This window comes from Rhipicephalus microplus, chromosome 3, assembly GCF_043290135.1.
Source record: "Rhipicephalus microplus isolate Deutch F79 chromosome 3, USDA_Rmic, whole genome shotgun sequence".
Taxonomy (NCBI): domain Eukaryota; kingdom Metazoa; phylum Arthropoda; class Arachnida; order Ixodida; family Ixodidae; genus Rhipicephalus; species Rhipicephalus microplus.
Genome location: NC_134702.1, coordinates 19447284 through 19473763, shown reverse-complemented (window position 1 = coordinate 19473763; position 26480 = coordinate 19447284). Strand labels below are relative to the sequence as shown.

At 47.8% G+C, this 26480-nt stretch overlaps 1 protein-coding gene across 2 annotated transcripts in view; it reads right to left on the bottom strand.

Annotated features, from left to right (window-relative positions):
- LOC119181040 (uncharacterized) overlaps positions 1 to 26480 on the bottom strand; it is a 217507-nt gene that overhangs the window by 153400 nt on the left and 37627 nt on the right. The window contains exon 2 of one of the 2 annotated variants that reach the window (XM_075889015.1): positions 16663 to 16758. The exons of the other annotated variant lie outside the window; for it this stretch is intronic. Coding sequence (XP_075745130.1) covers positions 16663 to 16758 — 96 coding nt within the window. The remainder of the gene's footprint in view (positions 1 to 16662; positions 16759 to 26480) is intronic. 2 annotated transcript variants of the gene reach the window in all.

The following is a 26480-nucleotide window of genomic DNA, read 5'->3' as shown; positions in this document are numbered from 1 at the left end:
AAACGCCAGGTACAACGCCGAGCATCACAGATCAATCAGGCACTTAAAAGTAAACACCAACCAATCGATTGCTGAGTACTCGTAACACGAAGCCCAAGGCGGAATCAGAATCACCTATCGTGGGTATCACCGCGACTATTCTGGCTTGTATGTACGAAACAGCACACAGTATTAATGAGCCGTGGACCACCGCCCAACAAGAGTCATTAAGCGAAACGCTTATTGAAGCTTCAAAATCGAGGAAAGAGATCTCGCGGGACGCCATTAGACATAATGAAGGAAGTCGAGCCAGCACTGACCGGAAGCGATGTGCGACCTCGACGAATACGACTCCTCATCGGGCATGCAGGCGCGTGATGTAGGTTCAATAAAACAGATTAAATCGTGAGTACGAGACAGTGAGGGCCACCGGAAAACAAGAAATTCGTGAATATGGCGTACGTTACGGCTGGACACGTTTGAGATTGGGGCTTTTGAGCGGAACACCGAAGGACAGTCTCTGAAACAAAAGAAAATAAAATACAAAAAAGCTACGAAGGTGCATGGACGCTCCGTATTGGGTATGTGTGTTCAGGAGGTCGCTTTTATACTTCCAAAACTCACCGATGCTTCACACATTTGCCCTGAGACTATTCGAAGATGAACTAACCTTTCCCTTGTCCCTCCGCTCCCCTCCCCCAACAAAACTTTGAGAACTGCACGTAGTTTCACATAGCCTCCGAGGTTGGATGCACTGAAAGCTTGCAGAACCTCGCGTAGTTTTGTAGGGCCTCCGAAATCGAGCCACTTTTGACCAAGCGTCACGTAGTGACGTCATTACGTGAGGTCACGAAAACTGCCAGCTTGTGACGTCAATGTGACGACACAAGACGTCATCGCGCTATTTTTAATTTTGTTTTTTTTTTTTTGCGTCGCCCATATCGACGCCTATACGTTCACTTTTCACGTTTAACGGAGAATGTAAAGCTTTCGCCCTAATAACTAGGCGACTGCGTCTTCGTCGTGGAGTCAATCTAGCTATGCGCAACAAATGCGCAAAGCGCGGTGGCCTGCCAAGATGGCTGCCCTTCTATAGGCTTCTGAAAACATTCCGTCGCGGAATCTCCTACGTTATTGGTTACCTCTACGACGGCGGCAAATCAAAGAAGGAATAAGTGACGAAAGAAGCACGTATAACGGTTAAAAGCGAGCAAACAAACAAACAAGAAATAAGCAGACGAAACAGGGTGAGAAGGAAAGGCACCGAGGAAAATGGATTAAGAGGTCTGGCCGCCCTCCCTTGGAGCGTTGCGGAACGTATACACACACACTATGCCGCTCTTTCGTAGAGAGCTAGTTTTTTTTCTCGTTTTTTTTTTTTCTGTGAAAGGAAAGGACTTCCGTGACCCGACATTCAGTCACGAACGTGAGCGTGGGCTGCAGCTGGCATATTAGTGACAAATGGCCGGTCATGCTTGGAATGTTTCCTCCAGGCCCACCAGGTTACGCCACCGCATAGCTGCGCACAGATCCGTTTCTCCTCTATCATAGCTATCACTTGTTTACGACAAAGTCTTCTTGCGCTTTTCCTACAAACATTCCGCAGCGGGGTGCGACGAACGCTTCTGATCAGATTCAACCACTGCATTTAGCCGCACACTAGCAGCACTAGTTACACTAATTGCTGGGTTATGTGCACAGAGCTAATCGCTCAGCTCAAGGCTGTCGAGAGGGCCCGTCGCCGATCGACTGTCTAACGTTCCCGTCCTGGGTTGTGCCACCAAATTGATTGGCGGAGCCTACAGCTCCGCTTTGATTCGTTCTCTTCAGGACGTAAGCCCCGCCGCGGTGGTCCAGCGGCTAAGGTACTCGGCTGCTGACCCGCGGGTCGCGCGGTCGAATCCCGGCTGCGGCGGCTGCATTTCCGATGGAGGCGGAAATGTTCTAGACCCGTGTGCTCCGATTTCGGTGCACGTTAAAGAACCCCAGGTGGTCGAAACTTCCGGAGCCCTCCACCGCGGCCTGTCTCGTAATTATACGGTGGTTATGTGACTTTAAACCCCACATATCAATCAATCACTCAATCAATCAATCAATCAATCTTCGGGACGTAAATAAAGTTCGTACTCACTCACTCTGGCAAGTTATTTAATGACGGCAGGCGCTCACGGTTTTCTCGCAACATCAGAGCGTGTTTATAACAAATGAGCGTGAGCGCGACCGATAACCAGCAAAAGATAAAGGATTTGTCGCCATAAGCGGTCTTCAGGAGAGTCCGTTAATCGATACTTTCGAATCGGCAGCGCATCAAAGCCTTCCACGTATGTACCATACACGCACGCAAACCATTCAAGTCGAAGACGGACGTTTACGAGAGTATACATTACATATTCAGTTTCGAAGCAACATATCGTAGCGCCATGATTCGTTAAAGCAAGCACCTCAATGAGACAAGGTGCGAACATTCGACTTTCGCCACGTTAAACTCCCTGGATCCTTGACAACACCCTCAGACTACTTAAGAGTGCCTCCTTTAGCTCCTTTATCAACTGACTTCTTCAGGATCTCTAGAATCCGTTGACACTACAGTCTCGTTTAGAAGTTAGAGCGAAAAAAAATGACGCTCCTTGAGCTCCTAAAAGGAACACTTGATCTTTTTGGTTTACTTCGAAACAGACGTTAGCCCAAAATAAAGTCAATTCTCAACCACCAGAACTGTTCGTATATAACAAAGCACATAAGAAAGCAGCGCCTTCGCTCCGATCATCGTCTGCCCGTCTTCCATGGACGCTCGTTATATACGTTCACACCTGCATATAGTTTTTTGTGTTTGTTTGTTAACCACTTAAGGGAAGGACGGCGTCGGTGCTGTTTCGTCCTTCGAGGAGACCTCGCGAGGGGGCGGTAATTGCCGGCCACGCGGTTTTGCTGGCCATAAACCTTTCGCGCTGCATCGCCCACGCCTCAAGTATTAGCGAGGCGCCCGTATAGCTATAGCCCACGCGTCCGGCGATATTCAACCGCCGTGAACGCACGCGGCTGATGTGTGGTTTCGTGCGGCGCGCCTCGGTGACAGGACAGAGCGAGTTGCGCGATCCGGTGCTCTCTGATCGATACGTCACGTCGTGTATTGCACGGGCTATTGCCTTTTCGGGCGCTTCTGAATGGCTTTAAAAATTCTGTATATAAGTGTGGAATAGACTTCCAGAGTACGCTGTTACTAGCGCAAATGTCAAAGCGTTTTTTGAGTGTTCGCTAGAATTGTACTACCGGCAACATGATACGTAATGTCTGTTTTGTCATTGTGTATTGTTTTTGTTTTGTGTTTATATTCCTCCCTGTAATGACCCTCAAGTGAGGGTTACAGTATTAATAAATAAATAAATAATACAAAAATAAAAAAGTCAAGCTGTCTTGCCTTTTTTTCACGTATGATTACAGTGTCACTATTGTTATCGTGTTTCCAGGTGCGCACCACAGAATGATTCAGTTCGATTAATCCCAGTTATTACAACAACCGACCCCTAACTATCGGTGCTAATTGAAGGTCTGAAATAGCGCCCCGCCGCGATGGTCTAGTGGCTAAGGTACTCAGCTGCTGACCCGCAGGTCGCGGGATCGAGTCCCGGCTGCGGCGGCTGCATTTCCGATGGAGGCGGAAACGTTGTAAGGCCCGTGTGCTCAGATTTGGGTGCACGTTAAAGAACCCCAGGTGGTCGAAATTTCCGGAGCCCTCCACTATACGGCGTCCCTCATAATCATGTGGTGGTTTTGGGACGTTAAACCCCACATATCAATCGGTCTGAAATAGTCTGTGAGGACAACACAAAGCTGTCATCGGCAAAATCATCACGCTATGCGTAGAAAACTACTAATCTTATCACTACGTTCCATCTTCTACCTATGTGAACGGTCTTTCCATTTCCACTAGCCGCGGTCTTGTTACATTAGGGGAGTATCACTTGTCTATCCATTTGATAAGTAGTCTGTTCCAAGCGTAGCACTGCCTGCCCAAGTCCATTTGTCGCTTTCAGTGATCTCGGCTAAAGTATACGAGCTTTAGACCCGCGGGTTTGATCTGTAATCTATGGAGTATTTTATGCCAAACACAATGACGCTACCATCTTGGGCGGCTATACGAGTATTTTCTTATTATTGTACGTAGTGACGTGAAATAAGACGAAGTCATGAAACATCGATTGATGATTGATTGATAAGTGGGGTTTAACGTCCCAAAACCAGCATATGATTATGAGAGAGGCCGTAGTGGATGGCTCCGGAAATTTCGACCACCTGGGGGTTCTTTAACGTGCACCTAAATCTGAAGTCACGAAACATCGAAAGTACCGACACAGTAATTTTCACTTGCATGCGTGTACCATAGCACTGATCGTTTATTTGTCAGAGATGCAAGGCAGCAAGATTATCCGCCTACTATGGCGACACCGAAACTCGCCTGTAAAATGAAATAAATAGTACATACCCTTATTTTTCGTGAGTATTATATGTTAGTCCTAAGTTTTCTTTGTTTTCTCTTCAATATATGTATTTTCCACACACGCGCACTCACATTGGCATCGAGTGAATGTAATCTTAACCGTAGACCTATCTCCATGCTCATATACACGCACTTAGATCTGCAGTAAAGGGGCTGCTAATGGGCGGGGCTTGTCGTTGACCCGACTATTCATATAGAGCGACGAGTTTCAGCGAAGCGACGCGGAAGTGCCTTCTGAAGTAGTGCGCGGTCGGGGCAGATTCCCTTTGCATATGCGTGTATGTATACACATACACACATACGTAAGACCACAACGTGCACGTGAGTTACGGCCGCCGTCGTTGTCAAACGGCACCACGTTGTGGCGGCGGCGGCGACAACAAAGGGACTACTTTCAAACGGAGGGGCGTTGTCGCCACGCGGTACAGGTCGAGAATGACCTGCATGCATTCGTGGAACAGGTACAGTACGCGGTGGCAGTGGACTGCGCCGGCGCGAAAAGGTTTTTTTATTCGGGCGTTCCCGCACGTGCTGCCGCCGGTGGTGGCGCTGAAGACGGAACCACTTGTCAGGTCGACCCGCGCCGGACGCTCAAGGACAGGACTGCCATTTCTGCGCGGAATTTATGTGCGTGCGTGCGTGCGTGCGTGCGCGACAGAGGAGTGCCAGCCGGTATACTTCACGTTTATCCGCCGGGCAGCCGAAACACATCTTCCATTGACGCTGGTGGCAAGCAACGTGCCACTTGTCTACTTAAAGTCGAGTGGGAATACGTGGTCTAACGTAATGCATTTTACAGCGCAAATCATGTGCCACGCATGTTCACACGCATACGAAATTCGAGAAAATCCTTCATTTTTTAAAGTTTTCTTTTAATCCAAAGCTTTGCCTTACACATAATAGAATTACACCAAAACAAGAAGTCCCGGCTGAACAAGCAAGGTTGTTTTTGTGCATAAAATCAGCTCATGACGTAAAACTTATTACACAGTTACTGCTGACAGTTCTCATCTGTCCACCAGTCTGTCTCGTTCGCAACGACGGACTACTTCATCAAGCCCAATATTAAGCTTATCGCCTTGTTTTTTGTTTGGTTGACCACATCCAATCTGACAGTGGCAGCATTTACACACCTCCCGTCATCAAGGCGCCAAACGCGACAGCGCTCACACACAAACATTCAACAGCCACCAAAGTAGGGCACGCGTTTAGGGCGACGGCGTCAACGGCACCCGCTTAGCGTTCGCCAGCGTGGCTAATAATACGGTCGCGCTGGCGACGCCAAGCGCGCTAATGGCCTTCCCGACGCCTTCCCACTCCTCATCCTTCTCTCTCTCTCACGCACAGACAGACACGCTCTCTCTCTCTCTATCTCTCTCTCTTTGGTAGAGGCGTGCTTATATGACAACGCCTGGATGCTGTAGTCTGTCACCTCTAAGCGCTCACACTTCCGCCCCCACCCTCCACCCACCGAACGACAGCGGCGACGCGGACGCTTGACGGATGCTTCCGCTCTCTCTCTCGTCCCTATAGATGCAGGGACACCGTCACGTGCTATAAAGGGCCGCATCCTTCTACCACATCCACGCCTCCTCCACTGGTGACATTCACACCCTGCCGAGGCCCGCGGTGGGGACGAACCGTACAGCAAACCGCCGCAGCACAAGCACTTCGTCGCCTGCATACGATCGTGCTGCATGAACAGCATGCCATTATCCCACCGCTGCAACCGCCGATTCCGGGCCCGTATTTTCAAATAAAGTTTAAAGCACAATATGTCCACAAGAGCTGATAACGGTCGCGCAAAATTATGGATAGACAAATGACGATACGGACAACACATACGAATATTTCAGAACCTTTCAACTAATCAGGGTGCGAAGGGAAGGGACAAGCATCGTTAGCGGATACGACTGACCAATGGCAAAACGCACTTTCAAACGGTAGTAGTGTGCTTTCGGCCATGGGTAGGTCGGGACGCAAAGAACACGATACATAAATGAGCACATATATGAACCCTTCTAACCGTGAATGCGAAAGAAGTGACATATTTTTAGCTCCAATTGCCTTCAATGCAACCCTTCGAGTTCAACAGTTAATTGTGTTGCGCTGCTAAGCTGGACGGCGCGGGTTCGATTCCCGGTCGCTGCGGGCACCATTTCGATGGAAGTGAAACGCATTAACACCTTTACACACTTGGATTCAGATGTACGCTTAAGAAACTCGGGTAAACGAAATTATTATGGCGGGCCGCATCGTCTCATCGTGATACTGGCAGACAAAACCACAGATATTATTATTATTATTATTATTATTATTATTATTATTATTATTATTATTATTATTTTGTAGCACTGTATCAGTCCTAGTTCGTATACAGTACGCCCCTAATCCACCGATGGCTTTCGTTCATCGAATTTCGACGGGGAAGCAATAGATCATGAGCCAACCTTATACCTTCCATGAAGGAGAGAACGAGGTCGCGGGGTCGATTCCCATCGACATCGCGGGCAGTCCACACGCGTTCTCACGCGCGAGGATAGATCAATAACCATTCCGCTTTCACACCGGCCTCGTGCTTCATTGGAAGCATTGAGCCGCGGCCGGACACGTCCGGAGAGGGGATGATTGAGTGCGCAGGCATTCCAGAAGCGCTAGCGTCCCTTCTTACGAACTGAGAAGTCGAAAAAAGCCAGAGCCACTTCCACGTTCCATGTGAAAGGTGCACGAAATTCGATGCATTGATTCACTTGTGCTTTTCTGGTGTTTGTCTTGTATTTGTATGTTGTTTCTTTCTCTCGGCGTTCGATTCTTATGTTTATGTACTCGTTTCTGTTTTTTTTTTTCGTTCTTTTCGTGTGATTGTGTCATAATTTCTATCCTTTCCAGGACGTTCTTGTTTCAATCTGATTTATTTAGCGATTACCTATCTTCTGTTGTATGTTTTCCTTTCGACTGTTTGCTACTGTATAGAGGGCTGACACATCGAAGCCCCCTCTCCAAGTTTTGTTTTTTTTCTTAGTTTGTTTAGCTAGTTTTGTATTCTCCGACTAGGGCAAATTAGTCTTGCCCACCTAATACAAAGGGCTCAGCCTCACATCATCATCAAGCACTAGCATCCACTTCTTTCTTCAATAGATATATCAGGGCAACACAGCTTGTTATGTTACTCTATAGATCTGTCTTCAACTCCCGCAGCTGGCCGGTGTATAGCTGTGGCTTCGCCGATTTGGGACAGGCGAAGCAACGCTGTCGTTGAAAACGTGCCGCTTGCTCGGCTGTGCCATAGAGTTTCTCAAAATTAACTAGAGGGCACTCTGGCGCTGCGATCGTTCAGCGACCATGGGAATGATGGGTAGTACACACATTTGCCTAGTCTTCGTACTTGCGGGCGGCGAATCGTACTTGCGGCTTCGTTTATTGCTGTGTTTCGGTTTTGTTTTGAAAGAAAGATTGAACCCTTTTGAACTTCGTGAGCCAATTTGGAAAGTCAGTCTAGAAAAAATAAAATGGTGAAGCGCAACCGCTGAACATTTGCTAATACTTGTTTCGTAAGAAAACAGCTTCAATCCACACGAACACACACGGAGCCAAAGGCAGGCCAGAAGTACGAAAATTAGACAAAGGTGTGTACTACCCATCATTCCCATGCTCGCTGAAGCGTCGTGCGTTGCAGCTCCCATAGACACTAGCGCCAGAGTTCCCTCTAGTAAGTATTGCGGGAAACTCTATGGGCTGTGCGTCGAACGTGGGACCTCCGCGACGCCAACGCTATAGACACGCAACGACGACGGGACGGACAAGGAGAGAGGGAGGACAAAAACAGCATTGGCGACGGTCAGCAGCCTGTATTTCAATCGCCTCGATCCACGCGGCTACACGATTCAAAGCATCGCGCGACGTTTGGTTAAGCGCTACGACGCGGCACTGGACACCGGCGTTGTTTGGCAGCGGATAATTCGGCGCAACGAAAACTGGCAGTCTGGCTCGACGCCAGGTAGTGTCGTCGCGAAAGAGCTTGTCGATCAACTTGTACAGAAAGGCTTATGGCTCCTGTATACAGAACTCAGCTGTCGTGTCGTTATTCTTTTTTCTTTTGTTCACTACCTCCATCACGTCTCTATCCCCATCCGTCCAGTATACCCATAGAAAAGATATTTCGCAGTGTCGAGTATCCCCCCCCCCCCCATGTTCTGAAGTGATAGATGTTTTGTGATCGACATAACATAACGCTCCACTAGTCGAACTGCCTAAATATTTTAAAGAAGTACGATTAGTCGTACTTATCTCCTACGTACTGCCCTCCTAATTAAGCGTTGCGCAAATGCGCTTTGGGTTGTTATTTGTTCAGCTTTATGTACGTTTATGGACATCGTGATTTCCGAAAACACGCGTCTTTTGAATTGCACAAGTAAGTAGTCATGCGTTAATTCTTGTATAATAGGTGCTTCTTAGTTATCCTCGGCGAGTATCGTTTACATTTCAGTCAAGTTACCTTTAGAAGTTGTGTCGCTAAACATTAAAAGTTGTGTGGCTACGTATATTTGTCTCTAAACATTGCTTCTGTTGTCAGCATGGCCTCGATAAGAATAGTAGGCAGCACTACCTAGAAGCAGTTTGCATTAGTGAAGTCACGACTGCCATCTTGAAGTAAGAGATAGGAAGTCGATAAGTTGCGCGGGCACTAAACTTGGCAGCTGATTGATTTGTGGGGTTTAACGTCCCAAAACCACCATATGATTATGAGAGACGCCGTAGTGGAGGGCTCCGGAAATTTTGACCACCTGGGGTTCTTTAACGTGCACCCAAATCTGAGTACACGGGCCTACAACATTTCCGCCTCCATCGACAATGCAGCCGCCGCAGCCGGGATTCAATCCCGCGAACTGCGGGTCAGCAGCCGAGTACCTGAACCAGTAGACCACCACCGGGGGGGCGCAAGCGTTGACGAGACCAGGCACGCTCTCGTTTCGGACTATCGCACACAGTCACGTAGGGGTTGGCGAAGAACAAGGCCTTGCGAGGAAAAAGACAAAGCCATAGTCACATGCTCCAATGGATTACGAAGCGAAGTGGCCAGCCGAATTCGGCACTTCCTGGAGTGACGACCATACACGCAACGAGTCAAAGAGAAATAAGAGCAGAAGAGGCAGACGACAGACTAGTCTAGTGGATGAAAACTAAACGAAAAGCAGAAGATAGGCACACGAAAGCGAAACAGAACGCAGACGACAGAAGCACTGGCAGCGCACGCATTCCAGACGATAATCGAAAAAGAACGCAGTGTTATGCACTACTGGAGAAGCAGTGAATGGTTAGTGCTTTTCCTAACGCATTCGGTGAAGGCAATAAAACAAAGCAAGAATGAAAGAATGGATAAATAAAATGCACGGCAGCAGGTAACGCAGAGGTAAAACAAAGGGGCAGGGCGCCAAAACGTCAAGCGAAAGCGCAGAGAATGGGGACGACTTTAGCTGCTGCTTTTTTCTTTTTTCGCAAACGTCGCAGTACCCACAATTTGGCGAGAGTATAGAACAATTAAGGATAAAAGCGCAGCCACCCGTAGCAACATTAAGTCGGCCGGCGCCCAAAAGCGGGCTATACCACGCCTTACCGAGCAGTAGCGAAGCAATGTGGCGAACGCGACGCAATGTCAGGGCGAAATTCCGGCCACCTGTCGGTGTAGGCCCAACTCTTTGGTTGGAGGCCTTCTTCGCGACGTTCTACCTCAAATCTTGACGAATATGGGAGTAGATTCGCCGTCTATTCTGGGAGTTTGCTGAAACGCGACTTCTGAAACGTAATGACCCCGCGACAAGGCGACACACGGATGATGATGGAAACCTGCGCATGTAGTTACGCGCAGAGAAGACTAAGGGCACCTCAACGTCCGTTGCTGCCGAGCTTTTGTTCCGAACGGTATCTGCGTTTTCGTAACTTATATCGAGAAACAGACTTCAGGGCGCCTTCAAGACACGCTATTTGTCTGTGCCACGCTCCAAAACTGCCATATCTTTGTTAGGGTGCAGGCCTATATACTGCACTTCCGTGTCAGGCGAATACACAGAGTTCTTAGACAGCAGCAGCGACCGCCCCCCGTGCAAGCACAGTTACCCCGGGCGGAGATATTTGCGCATTTAGCGCGCGCATTTCCGCACGGCGTAAAAAAAAAACTCTCGTCCAACGAAGTCAACCTCGCCGAATTCATCTCGTACCGCTTTACTTGGCACTGAAGCAAGCGGGCCGACGTGCATGTCTTATACGAGTGTCTGAGAGACTTGAAGAAGACAACGCATTCTTTGAATGATCTCTCCTAAACTTAAATAAAAATAAGAACGGCACGGAAAGCATTTGAACATCTTAAAAGGTACGCATAAGGCCGTAAGGTCACCGCAATAAAATCGGGACGGTAGCAGAAACAACCGCGTGAAAATAATAATAATAATAATCGTCGGGGTTTTCACGTCCCAAAATCACGATGTGATAATGAGGGACGCCGTATTGGAGGGCTTCGGCAATTTGCGACTCCCCAGAGTTCACTAACGCGCACCTAATCAAAGAACGCGGGACTGTAGCATTTCGCCTTCGTCGAAACGAGGCCGCCGGGATTCGATTCCGCGTCTTCGGTTCAGCAGTTGGGCACCGTGACCATGACACCACCGTGGCGGGTCACAGTAATCACAGAAGAACAGCGACAAAAAAAAAAAAGCCGTATTAACAACGGTAAGATTAGGCGGCAAGTAGTGTGTGAATGAGATTTGAATGCTTGGTGAGGTCTAGTTTTGTGGCAGAGTATCTGCTATATAAGGCTCAGTAAGCAGCATACACAAACAGCAAATCGCCAAGATCTCTGCAAAAAAACAATGTCGACGATCGTCAAATATACGACAAGAACAACAAAAAATGTGGACAAATATCCAGCCGTCACTGCTCGACTGCCTTCGCGATAGCCTTCAAACGGCTGCAAGAAAACAGGAGGGGAGTGGCGCTACTATATAAGCACTCGACTTGCTCGTGTTAGCGGACTTCCTGAAAAATCGGCCGACTGTGTCTATCTCGGTGGTCGTCAGTGAACAGCATCTGTTGTGCCTAAACGACCGTTCTGGCTTGACCCTCGAATCTACAGGCGCATTCCGTTACGCTCGGAAGAACAGTCGCCGCCGTCAGACTGCCGAGTTTGCCGTTGTGGCGCTGTAGGGCGTAGCGGTGCTTCGCTCGTAAACGTTCCGGCAGCACCCTCCCCCCGCGCACGCCATATTCCACTCACGAGCCGTTCAACATGGGAATGACATTCGTAAACCATGTTCATAGGGTTTAAAGCTTTCTGGTGGTACAAGTGGGTCACTTCCGCAAAAATTTAGGCTCCTTTTTATGCCACTTGGGTGTAGACAATAGGAGCCGAATCCGGCAACATTTCGTTCGTGAGGTTTCGATGACGTCACTGTAGATGGCGATTGAACACTGGTAGCAAGCACGCAATAAGTGAGGAGCGGCCGGACTGTATCGTTGTAGCTGTTTCCACCTGACTTCGCCAAAGATGGCCGCCTCTATACAAGCGACGAAAAACGAAAATTCTGAAACTGTGCGACACTGATACTAGGCGGGCCAGTAGATATACGCACTGAGCGTGAAAAATTCTGTTTTATGTATTTATGAAATTTTTTTTGGATCAAATAGAAGCTGTCACTTTGTTAAACAACACACGGGGAACAACCGTATATAAAAGAAGAAAGTTATAACTACACTGTGCGTGTGGCTAAACTTCGGCAAATGTATACCCAACTGCGGCACTACTCATAATCATAGTGCTATTACGACATACCAAAACAAAATATCTCTATCAGAGAAGATGCGCGCGAAAGAGTGCCTGGTACGTACGCTTATGCTCAATTAAGATTCCCGCCAAGGACCCGTAAATCGGCGAAGCTAATTGCAGGGAAGAAACGAAACAAATAAAACCTACACCAACGATATACAACATCGCACACAAGGATCATACGGGTCAATCACACAGGTCATGTCAGGAAACAATGGGACAATGCAATGTACGCAATCGTTCTAGCCTTTGTCTGGGTGCTGGCACGGAGATGCCGGGGTTTCTTAATGACAGGGTACAACAATGACGCACTCGCGCGGCGAATTGATTTAGATTGAGCCGAGCGGCAATGAGCCCTCGCTTCCTATTAAGCAAATCGATTGCTTCGCTCCCGCCCGGTCACTATAAATCCTATACGGAACGTGCAAATTATATTGCCATGAAAGATTCCTTGGATTTTTCTCGACAACGGCCAATGGTAATTAATAATACACTACGGTTAGCACGCTTTCCTGGCACGCGAGATCAACCCCGGCATGGAAAGTGTGTGAGAAGCATTAGGATGTCTTCGTGGACGGGCGAAACCCGGTAGAATTTCCCATCACGACCTCACATGCTGTGAAAACGTCGGGAACCGAACACACAAGCAGAGTGGAGCCTGAGCTGTTGCACTCTAATATAAAACAAAAAAAAGTTCAACTCGTTGACTTGACTAGACACACGAACAATCCTTTAACTCTTTTCGGAGTGTCGAGGGAGGCACGACTTTTCCTGGAGTGTCGAGGGAGGCACGACTTTCCTAAGAGAACTAACGTGCATATGACCTTTAAGAAGGCTTACATAAGTGCCAAGGCAAGATTTAATACTAACAGTGTTATCATTTAGGGTGTAGTATGAGAGGAAACACGGTGAACGATTTCTGTCGCAAATCGTAACATCCAATTACATACAGAACACGGGATGCAAGGGGCTCAAAACGATGCACTGCGCATGCAGTCTTCAACATGGCAGGCTCTTTCGAGACGTTCCACCAACGTCTCGTGGCATGCGCTGTCCTCCCAACGAACTCGTGGGGATCGCCCTCGACGAGTGCCGCTGCGGGCGATGAGTCAGTACAGCGGCGGGACGAAGCCGCGCTTTTGCGGGTCAGCAGCGCCGGCGCATTGCACCAGCGCGACTCTGCGGCGTCGCTGGGAGAGGAAAAAAGGGTCGTTGCGTCACTGTTTGGGTGGACGCAGCTAAGCACAGCTCCGAGGTCACCGCATCACTGCACAGCGACGACTGACGCGGCCACAGCAGCGCCTACACCTGTCGCCGCCGTCTCCTATATATATGCAAACGAAATTACTAGGGGGAAACTCCGGAAAGCGCACGGTGACTGTAAAGGCTTTTCGATGGGGGACACTGTTTTCTGTATGATTGATTACGGATTATAAGTAGCCGCATTAGTCATTGTCACAGTGCCACAAGATCAGCGTTTCGCCAATTGACTCCTAATTATGCTAGTAGCAGATACATTACGTCACAGACAGACAGACAGACAGACAGACAGACAGACAGACAGACAGACAGACAGACAGACAGACAGACAGACAGACAGACAGACAGACAGACAGACAGACAGACAGACAGACAGACAGACAGACAGACAGACAGACAGATAGATAGATAGATAGATAGATAGATAGATAGATAGATAGATAGATAGATAGATAGATAGATAGATAGATAGATAGATAGATAGATAGATAGATAGATAGATAGATAGATAGATAGATAGATAGATAGATAGATAGATAGATAGATAGATAGATAGATAGATAGATAGATAGATAGATAGATAGATAGATAGATAGACAGACAGACAGACAGACAGACAGACAGACAGACAGACAGACAGACAGACAGACAGACAGACAGACAGACAGACAGACAGACAGACAGACAGACAGACAGACAGACAGACAGACAGACAGACAGACAGACAGACAGACAGACAGACAGATAGATAGATAGATAGATAGATAGATAGATAGATAGATAGATAGATAGATAGATAGATAGATAGATAGATAGATAGATAGATAGATAGATAGATAGATAGATAGATAGATAGAAGCAACGCGCTTGCAAGTGCGCCATGGTGGAATTCGTTCCTCCATAAGGTGCCTTGTACATGGTAGCAAAGGGAAATGAGGGCCTCAACATCACGTGTTTCGAGGGGTGCGAATGAAACGCGAAGCCGCTTTAAGCGAGCCGATACGTGTCGGCTAGTGGCGCGGATCGTCAAGCCGAATGGTAAACAGTCGAAGGGCATGCGGACGCGTGTGCGAAAGGAAAACAAAAAAAAGGCGGCGAGATGTGACCTTGGTTCCCATGGTGCGCGATGGGCTGGCCACAACAGGTGACATCGCCAGACGATCCCGCGCATATTGGCATGCCGGCGAGCGATAGCTGGGAACAAATCTACGCGTAAAATAGCAGCATACTGCGGTCATATGCCCCGCCGCGGTGGACTAGTGGCTAAGGTACTCGGCTGCTGACCCGCAGGTCGCGAATTCGAATCCCGGCTGCGGCGGCTGCATTTCCGATGGAGGCGGAAATGGTGTAGGCCCGTGTGCTCAGATTTGGGTGCACGTTAAAAAACCCCAGGTGGTCGAAATTTCCGGAGCCCTCCACTACAGCGTCTCTCATAATCATATGGTGGTTTTGGGACGTTAAACTCCACATATCAATCAATCAATTACTGCGGTCATAAATTACGTATAGTAAGCTTATTGTAACCTCGAACGATGGAAAAGCATATCGCAGATCCATCTGCGATATGCTTGCACAACGAAGCGAGAGGGCTACTCTTGCTCCCCCCCCCCCTAAGTCACCTAGATTGAGAGGTTTTTTGTTGTTGTTGTTGTTAAATAAATGTTTTTACTGCGACCGCCTCGTGAAGGGGAACCCTGCGCACGCCTTTAGCAAGAACAGCTTGGAAACGATTTACAATACGGTCTATCACTTAAATATAAAAACGCGCGAGAACTTTATCTCCTGACTCGGACTTTGACGCGGCGACTTCACTAAAGGGTGCGGAAGTTATAGGGCCAGATGTTTTGGGAATTGACGCAACCGGTCTTTGCAGCGGAGAGCCAGTAAAGTGAGATTACAGCGTAGGCAGTCTCGACAGTATACGCAGTTCAAGAGTACCGCATACGCGAATGTTTGTTAGTGTTTGTCGCCACTGCGCGTGCGTCGTAATTAACTGACGGAAATAGCGGGCGACCGCAGCGACCGCTATCTCAACATACGCTATTCTAACGTTGCCTAGTGTCACAAGAACGCGGTGTATCTTATAACGCGGATTTGGCGACAGCCTGTTGCAGAAAAAGTGTGGTACAAGAAGTTATGCGCCTATTACAGCGCTTCTGTACAATTTGTTTCTTTTTCGCGCCACGGTTCAACACGCATAGTATCTCATCGGAATACGTCGGTACTCCCTCGCACTCACTCATCAATATTCGCACATGCTATGTAATAGTTGGACAGTGGGCTGGGCCACAGGGGTCGCCGAAGCACACGAGTTTCCGGCCACCTCTCTATAGAGGGGCCCGAGGGCCCATCGTCCTCCTGCTTCCACTCCCCCTCACCCCCCCCTCCTTCAATAAAGTCTTTTCAGATATCAATAAAGTTGTTCACCTACCTACCTACCTCGGCACAGACCGACGTCTGTATACACGTTCTCTCGTCCACACCTACGTAAACATCGAACAAAATATTGATACGCGTAAAGTTGCAGTTGCAGACGCCTTAAGGCAAGAACGACACAATCGGTTCTGAGCCCATGACACTTCAAACTCTGCTATGGCTAGAAGTGACCTCTAGTCAACGCTGGCACCAACACATACGTAACAATATCACGCTGTGTCCAAACGGATTGCCTGTTCAATGCAACAAAAAATAGAACAACAGGAATACCACAGGCCTCCATCAGCAGCGCGGTGACACCACCGCAACGTCGCAGATTTAAGGAATGATGATGTGGAACTTTCTAGACGTAGTTTGTCCAGTTTGGTCAGGCACACTTCGGGACCACAATCTCGTCTTCATTGGAGCCCTAAAGTGGGGCTCAAACTAACGATCTTGAGGTTAAAGGTTTCATGCTCTAAGGATTAAACTAGCCGAGCTTGGTATATCGAGCACGTCCACCGCAGCACTGCATGCGTGTACATTGTAAACATTAGCGGACAAAAAAGATATACCACAGGCACGAAAAGTCGGGTACGTTGCGGTTAGTTTAATGCAGAGGTGATGAGATGAGAGACGGTGCGGGATGGAGTGATAATAAGGTAAGAGGTCACACAGAGGTGAGACGCTCGACCTTTGACCTTGACCGGGGCCGTTGCCGGTTCGCCCTATTGGCCAGCTTGTTGCGCCAGCTCCGAGAGGAGGAGAAGGCGAAGAGGAAGAACAAAGGCTGAGGAAAGAAGAGAAAGAAAAGGTGCAAGAACAAAATCAGTACGGAGCGCAGAACCGAGACGATGACAGACACCACGGGAAAGGAGGGTGGATGGCTACTCGCTACGGGGCTCAGGAGGCAACACACACATACTAACACTAGACCCGACCACAAAAAAAAAAACAGTATTTGACCGCGAAACGCAGTCTGCGATAAACGGGAGCACGTCTTACGAATAAGGACAACGTCGCTGTCATAACAGCACGTATAGCCAAAAGGAGGTAACATAAGCAAGCCCTACAGTATATAGTGTTCGAGTAAACACCACAGTTAGATTCGGCCAGAAGCTAGGCTTTCGTTACCTGTGGCTAGCTTCAAAAAGGCTACACTGACTGCCACCCCATTGATTGATATGAGGGGTTTAACGTCCCAAAACCACTATATGATTATGAGAGACGTTGTAGTGGAGGGCTCCGGAAATTTAGACCACCTGAGGTTCTTTAACGGACTGCCACCCCAGAAATTGTGTAATGTTGTTCAATGAAACTGGTGTAAATCTTGCAAACCGGTAACCTGCGACAACGCCAAGAACACTGAGAACAACGTCGATGTGGTGGACGCCACCAGTGTATACAACAACGCCTCTAAATCTCAAAGTTTCTATATTACAAAAAAAAATCACATACACATAGAAGCGGTGGTGCATAAATAGAATAACAGTTCATCATTGTTGGGGTTTTACGAGCCATAGCCATGGTTTATGACAGACGCCGTAGTATATAGTATATTCTAGATTCATCTCGACCATGCGTAGCTCTTTAACGTGCATTTAAATCTACGTAGGGGCCTCTACCACTTTCGCCTCTATTCAAAATGCACCTGGGCCGCCAGAATCGAACCCACAACCTTACAGGTAAGCAGCCGTATAAATAGAACGCGAGGCATTGAAGTTTATGCGCTCACACGGGGGCGTGGCACGTAAGAATAAAATTACGCTCATGCCACCACGTATGGTAAGTGAAACACCCACGTTGAACGGACTGCCGGAACCGAAATAGGCATTAACATTGCGAACCAGCTTGCCAACGCCTAATTACAAGTAGGGCCCATTAAAAGGGCCGAACGCGTATGGCATGCGACTATACGATACAGTCTACCACGCCAAGTTCCTTCACTCGGCATTAATGCTCACAAATCTACGTTACGCTTAAATCCATGCGGGGAAGTGATTGCATCAAGAACGGGTATACGTAGATCAGTGGTTAGAGAGCATATCAGCAGGAACGAAGCGATCGCCAGACATCTAAATGTGAAAACGAAGCTAAGTCTCAGCGCGCGCCATAATTAAGGGCAGTATACGCTTCTGCAGTGCATGTCCCGATTCTCAGCCAGACATTCCTGCTTCATATCAGCTTGACTAAGAAACTGCGGTCAGTCACTGCGGCGCGGCCGAAGTGGTTCCCAAAGTGCTATTTTAACACGATGATATATGCGATCATGGTGGGCGGTTAAGACTGGTATTTCACCTTCGGCAAACTACAGAGCGCTGGGACGACAAGGTACGCGTACGAAGTGTCATGGCACATACAAGCCCGATCACCCAACGATCGAACTTGCAGTGCACGCAACAAACGAACGCGGAGGCCAGAGAAGCTGTGTTGGAAGCCTCCGCAGCGGCTTTGCGTCACTTTCGCGTTCGTTCGCGCTCTTGTGCGCGTTGGCGCTCCTTTGATTCCCGCTATTCTCCGTCCGAGAGAAGGGCACGTCTTCGTTCCACAGCGAGTCCAAAGGTCAATTGTCGATAACAACACCACCACGATCTCTACGTCACAACTCAAAAAAAGGGAGCCCAACGATTGGTGTGAAATGCTGCCGCCGAGTGTCGCGACAGGTGTGAAAGAACGTTTAGAACGACCTGACACCTGCAGGGGCTATCAGGTAAAATGGATTCACGATTACGAAACAGCACCACGGAAGAGTGAGACGACAACACGAAACAGCACACGAAACACAACCACCACCAATCCAACTGAACTGGTTCGTTTCGGCTTAAGAGCAGTCCTCTTAAGAGTTCTGTTATGAACCAGTGTGAACTAGTTCATACAGGTATATAAGGGACATTAAGGTTCCGCTAAAAGTTCGGCCTTTGCGTTTCGAGTGCTGTTCGTACGGCCAGCCTTACTTCGTGGCGCCGTTTCGGAACTTGTGAAGGAGGCATCAGCGGTGGCGAGGAAGCGATGGGAAGCTGCGCTAAGACACGTTACGCATAATACCGATATACATTACCCACCGAAAATTGTTGTTCAGAGCGTCACTCAATCCGCGCACGTTATACTCTGGAAACTAGCTGTTTACATTTTCGCTGTAAATATATAGTGCACGCTGAAAATTCTTGCGCACACTGTATGGGGACAACATCCACGCAGATCATGTGTCCCTTTCTGTGTTACCCATATAAAAAAGAACAAAATGTAATAAAAAAAGGAAGCGGTGGGGAGGGGAACGGAGAGATAACATCGCAATGAAGACTCAGTGCGCACTCTGTGAGAGTACCATCACTATCACCAATCCGGCCGTTCTGTATTCGTATCAAGTAAAAAAAAGAAATATATAAACAGGAAGAGAGAAACGCGACATTCTAAAAACCTCCTATGGCACCCATAAGTACGTAACGGGAAATCACGTTCTGCTTTTCATTCGAGTAGCTCTTCGTTCACGCAAGGCAACGAAAAAAAAAACATTATCGCACTAAGCGATAACGATATCGCACTGAGCGCTTTTCAAAACTCGCGATTGCGGTGTCCACCAAAGAAATTTGCCGAGACCCTCCGGAATGGGCGACATACGATGCCCCAATCATAAAACCCCAAAAATCGTGTTCCCCGAACCGAAACGCGAACTCGTCCCATTGCAGATTCGCACTCATATTTCTCCATCCACACGATCCCCAAAGCAATGAGGATACGAGCGGGACAAAGCAATCCACACTGAATCTGGGCGTGCGCGACCCAGCGGACTATAGTTCGGTGCAGCAACATGCATGGCAACTGCGTTTGAAGAGACTGTCTTGCCAGGCTTGCGCTCCTCCATTCACAGAGAGGCAATTTGCAGTGTGCAGAAACACTGTATGCATCTGATTCACCAAGGACAACATTAACTTACTAACGCAGTCGTGCGCGTCCCGATGCGACAAATTCGCTTCGTCGCTCTTCCAACCGTTCAAAGGTCGCCGGCTGCTGAATATAATGCAACGCATTTACACTCGCTCTCCTTTTTACAACTCGGCGGCGAACACTGCAAAGGTGTCTCCGCTGCAGTGAGCGCAACTAAACGCACGATCGGTCTCGAAAGGAACATAAAGCGTGGCCCGTGTGAAAAGGGTCGCCGCATACTGCCCGACACGCTTTTTATATTTTCTTTTTATCCCACGCGTAACGGCGCAGCACCATAATGGCATCCGAGAAGTGCTGGTGCTGCTGCATGTAGCCGTTACGCGAGCGGTTTGCGCATTCTTTTCGCGCGCTTCTTCCATAGCTGCAGCAGTGATAGAAAAGGCCGCACAGCTGGGCTGAGAGCGACGTGCTGCTGAATGAAAAAGAAAGAAAGAAGAAAAGAAAGAAAGAGAAAGAAAGAGAAAGAAAGAAAGAAATAAAAAAGGAAAGAAAGAAGTAAAAAAGACAGAAGGAAGGAAAGAAAGAAGGAAGGAAAGAAAGACAGAAGAAAAGAAAGAAAGAAACAAAGAAAGAAAGAAAAAGACAGAAAGAAAGAAAGAGAAAGATTACATGAGATAACGACCATTGAAACTCTACGCTGTGCCCTCCAACTGCTAGTCGTTTAGAACTTCTCTCGTGGAAACGTGTTACCGAGTCGCGACAATCTTCAACGTATGATCTTGTGCAAATGAGATGCAATGCACCTAATTCCAGTAGTCTCAAGGCGACGTGCGTATAGTTCCGCGATAGAGTCATCTCACGTCATCTCATCACGACGGTAAGCGAGTTCTGACAGGTGACACTCACAGAGTTGATCCTACAAAAAAAAAAAAAGATGGCTCATTTATTTATTACAATCTTTACACCCAAGTCGTTAGGCTACAGTCCTCTCGGCTGCGTACTTTCATATACACTACTTTAAATATCATAAACTACCCTAACCTAATCTAACCCATAGCTCGATAGGAACAAGACTAGGCCTCAACGCCAACCCGTAATGCGCAGACTTGACAAAGTGGAGAGAGAGAAAAGGAAGAGAGAAATGCGAGCGAACTCATACATAGGGGAGCGCGCGAGTGAAACTAATTGAAAAAACAGTAAAATTTCCAAATTCATAAAGCGTTCAAGCCTGCTGAGTACGTTGCTCAATGCAGGGCAATGAAACAGAGGATCTCTGAAGCGCGAGTTACTCTGCTTCTTACGCAAGCCTCCCATATGTATACTGTTCCGAACGGTGTATACAGTATAGCTCGAGGGCCTTCATGAGCACACGCTGGCATCCGAGTTCGTTTGCCGTATTCGGCGGCCGGGTTTCAGTACGCCGTGCACAAAGAACGTCAGGCTACTCTGTTTACCCAGAAACGGAGTACACAGACAATGCACGAATACGAAAACCAGGAGATAAAAAGTGCAAGAAAAAAAACTAAAAACAACACAAAAGCCACTCAGTCGCAAGGAGGGAATGCACACATCATCTTGAACAGCTGAGCAACTTCCCATGCCCGCTCGCCCAATTTCGTTCCCTCGCCACGCTACTACTGTCTTTTCCACCCCATTCCCGTAATCCGTCTTACAAGTTCCGTGCAATGAGCTGGGGACTGTGTCAATCAACCGGCGAATAGTGGCCGTTCGAGTGTACCCGAGAAAGGTGTAGCAAGAGGCTTGCCCACTGCACGCCACTAATGCCGCTAATACGTCAATGAAATTTTCCAACCCCTTTGAGATCGTCGCATGGAGGGCTATCAAAAGTGCACAGCAGTGAAGACGCCACCACGACGTCTGCGCGATTCAGTTGCCTGTCCAAATGAAGCCACCCGCGGGTTTGGCAGCACTGCATCGTACTGGCGGGATGATGCGGAGCAGTACACCGGTGGAGTGAATGTATACCTATGGGAAGGTTTTCTCTCTCTCTCCCAGACAATTGGGAGAAAACAAACTGGATTGTCTCATCTGGAGATATGCGCTTCGATCCTGGCAGGGCTTCGTGCAACGCGCACCGAACAGAATGACGTTGAGAGGGAAGTAGGAGTTTTTACATTTATTTGCAAAGAACCCGAACAGTATCGAGAACTGGATTATGCGTTGTAAAGCGAATCATATGCGAAGTATCGATCCCTGACGCGGGCCCCGCCGCGGTGGTCTAGTGGCTAAGGTACTCGGCTGCTGACCCGCAGGTCGCGGGTTCGAATCCCGACTGCGGCGGCTGCATTTCCGATGGAGGCGGAAATGTTGTAGGCCCGTGTGCTCAGATTTGGGTGCACGTTAAAGAACCCCAGGTGGTCGAAATTTCCGGAGCCCTCCGCTACGGCGTCTCTCATAATCAAATGGTGGTTTTGGGACGTTAAACCCCACATATCAATCAATCATCAATCGATCCCTGACGCGGAAAGTTGAAATGCCAGCGCCCTTGCGAGCAAGGTCAAGCTGTCATTTAATGAAAGGTGGAAAATGTTCACATATTTTGTAAAAAAAATGTATGCAGGCAATGCAACGGTCATCTACTCGATATACTATTCCGTTCTGAATGACTACAGCGCTCTATTTATCCAAATCGATCAGTTCATGTACACAACCTGCAACACATATATCGTATACGCAGCGCCACATCTCCGTAACAATCCGAATGTTGGTGTAGCGTTTTACAGGTCTCCATTCGTTTCGAGCTTTCATCGGCAATCGCGACCCGGCATCGGCAATTCGATTGTTCTTTACTGCTGTCTATATGGGTTCATTCTAAACTATTACTTCCTCGTGAAATATCTTCGAACAAGAAAAATAAACAAATAAACATTTAAATTCGAGGGCGGCTCAGCAGTAGATTCAAGAAATGAATTAGCATAGCTGAGAGTTACTTCCAACAATTATGATGGCAAACGACATCTAAAATAGCTGCGATTATGCGAGAAATCACGTGAGCGAATGCTCACGTGATTTCTCGAATCACGTGAGCATCACGTGAGCGAATGCGGGATGCCTCAGTGAGCGAATGCGGGATGACTCAGACAAACCATTTTTTTTTCTTTTGAGATTTATAATAATAAGAAAACGCATTATTGCTGATGCAGTAATTCCTATTATAGTTATAGATTATAGGCATGCAAAGGAATGCTTTCTTTCAGCGTACCTAGATGGCGCCACCAGCGCGGCTACCCATGTCTACGTCATCAGTGCTTTATAACACGTATCTAGGTGAACACTGTTCTCAGCAGCTTGTGCTTTTTAGTCTTGTTTTCCTTTTCGCGCTCGCGTAGAATGAACGTACTGTTTCAATCTTGAATACCGGATCAATCGGAGTCGACACCATACATTCAACACTGAAGCACACGACACGCGCTACGTCCTGTGTCGAATCCATGCTATCCAGGATTTAAGATTGTGAACGAACTAGCAAAGCAAGAAATTTCGTTGTGCGTGCTCAAATTCTTGTCAGCCCCTGCTGACAAAAATTCCGCCATATCCACGAAGTGAATGATGATGAGTGGGCGAAGCTCCGAAGGTAAACCTGGTAAACCATGAATCCTCTGTACATTTTGCCCACTCGATTTTATTACATCGCTCCCCCTAGCGTACGTCACCGCACTAAATCGAACGATTGCCTTCAACCAATGACACGCGTCATATGTGACATCATTCCTATTTTATAAGATCTCGCGTCTTTCATCAACTACAAGTACCGCTTTCTGGTTTATAACATCTTGCATCTTTTCATCATCAGCTACAAGTACCACCATCTAGTAAACACTACAAGAACTAAACGAGAGGTGGCTACATACAGGAGACGGTACCGCCATCTAGTGAACACTGCGAGAACTAAACTAGAGGTGGCTACATACAGGGGACGGTACCGCCATCTAGTGAACACTGCAAGAACTAAACTAGAGGTGGCTACATACAGGCTACAGGGGACGCACAGCCCACGCCCTAAGGAGCTTCGCCCCTAAAAAAAAAAAAACAGAATGCTGCTTTCACAGTTCACCGTATCGCGACGTGGAAAACAAAACAAAAAAAACTGGAGAAAGATAATGTTCCGTGCAGACGAACCCAAAAGCGTTGCTTCAACACGGAAACAAACCGTAAGAAAAGTCAACTCGGCAAGTGCTTATCGCTTCTCAAGGGCCACTCAACGGTTCCCAACAAAACAAAAAGAAAATAAGTCGCCTTTGCATTAATCGCTAACGCGAGCAGATGATATGCACAGCGTCCGCTACTTCGTTCCCATGCAGACGACATCGGCGGTTTGACAGATAGCGATGCTGCCACTCCATGCAAGACGTGCCAAAGATCACGTATTCACAGGCGCAGCTGGTGCACGCAGTATCATTAGGTGAACAAACCGAGCATGCGATATTGCGTAAAAATCGCAGCTGGATGCTTCAGGTACAGGAAACAGTGGGCTAAGCTGAAGAAGTCGACAGATTTGTTGATTGATTTGTAGGGCTTAACGTCCCAAAACCATCATATGATTACGAGAGACGCCGTAGTGGAGGGCTCCGGAAGTTTCGACCACCTGGGGTTCTTTAACGTGCACCCAAATCTGAGCACACGGGCCTGCAACATTTCCGCCTTCATCGAAAATGCAGCCGCCGCAGCCAGGATTAGATCCCACGGCCTGCGGGTCAAGCTAAAGAAGTCAAGCTTCTCACAGAATCCCGTATTCTGTTTCTCAATATTTGTTTTTGTCTTTGCTTCTGTTTATATTATTATTATTATTATTATTATTATTATTATTATTATTATTATTAAACATGAACTCTAAAGTCAAATATCGATCGAGATCGATCCTGCGACTTGAAAGGCATGAACGACAGCAGTTCCTTCTTGGCGAGATTGCCGAGACCCCCCGTAATTACGCGTCATCTACACGTCAAACGCTTTTCGACTGCGCAGTCTATAGACGGTATCTATATACGCCCACATGTAGCTGAAAAATAAAAAAATATGAAAAGAAAGATGGACACTGCAGTCATAAGGGAAGCGGATGCACGCGAAACGGTTTCCCGACCGACGCCCACCATTGCCAGGGTAGATCGACAAATCGATTCGTGATAGAAAGCACCTCCCGTTTATCGCCGATCTGAAACTGAGCCATCTTACACGCTTCTTCTTCCATCTCCCCCTCACCTACTCCAGCAGCACGGATCTTAATTCACCCCCACTTTCCTGCGACCGTTCCCCGTACTTCAAACATCCATTCCGGAGGATTTCCAGATCCCGCACAGTTTTGGCAGAGGAGCGCCGGTCCCTGCAGCGTGTGGAGTCCATGACTTTTTTTTTTCTTTGCGTTGCTAGCGAAAGGAACAACTCCTGCTCGCCTCGTACTGCGTGGCAGCTTCAACAATTTTCTGCAACCACTATGAAAGCATATGAGATATACGATTGCATACCACCTGACCTATGTTGAAACTCCCTATAAGCGTGATTTCCAAATGCCCGTTTACTTTCTCGTAACATTTCCAGGCATTTCCTAATGGTTCGTTTGTCGTGTTGTGTAAAAAAAAATAAACAATGAACTCGAGCACCAGAGAATCTGCCGTTCGACCCTAAACGTTTAGTCGAATACATGAGTTCCAATGCAATGTTTCCGAAGAACGGATGTAGGTGGGTAACGGCATAACTACAATACCTGGACAAATCAGTTAGCACAAGTAATTAACCAGCACATGCATGTATAGGCTGCAGTGTGTTGCCGAAAAGCTACAAGGTTTAGGGCCTGCCGAGTAACACCAGCGAAAAAAAAAGAACTCACGTCAAACACAACCAATTGTTTTTCTATACAAGCTATCTGTGAAAAAGATGGGTCGAAGGAAGGCATCAGGAGAAGGCTTCATCGTACTTCGCGGGGAAAAGTTTGTCACTTGAAATTACAAAGAAACGATATTCCTGAAGAGCAGACAGAGGATGATGACGTTAGCGGAGCGTAGGATATCGGGACATGTTAAAACACGTGGCCGAACCTAGCGACACTTCAAGTGTTATCCTCACCTTGTGCGTCCCCTGTCTTGCCGACATGGCGATCTACATTTTTTTTCTTTACTTTAAAAACAGACCGTTCAGGGCAAGGTGGAGGTCACAAGAGGAATTCGCCGAACAAGCAATGTCGCTGAAGACGACGTTTCGACAAAGGCGAAGCATTTGTGAGCGTCACGTCAGGGCGAAACAGCGACAACTGCTGAAGATGGCGAATTCCCTTGTCGAAAGCGTCGTCTGCAGCGCAGTCGCTTGCTCGAATACTTTTTGATCGCTTCTATAAATTTGGCCAGTTAGCGTGGACGTAATGCATGTACACGACGCCGGGAGTGCATGTGTCGCGTCTCCGAATGCGTCCTCCGTTCTCGCAGTCGACAACGTACGGCTATACATTTGAGGTATTCCCCCTCCTCTTCTTCGTCTTCATGCCACGCCGAGACGAGCGAAGCACAGGTGTGCACTAACGCACCACCCTCCTCTCCATCACCGCTCCCAAAGCCACTGAAAACACTTCATCACTCCCCCTCTCTCTCTCTTTTCTTTCATGACGGGGCTCTTCCT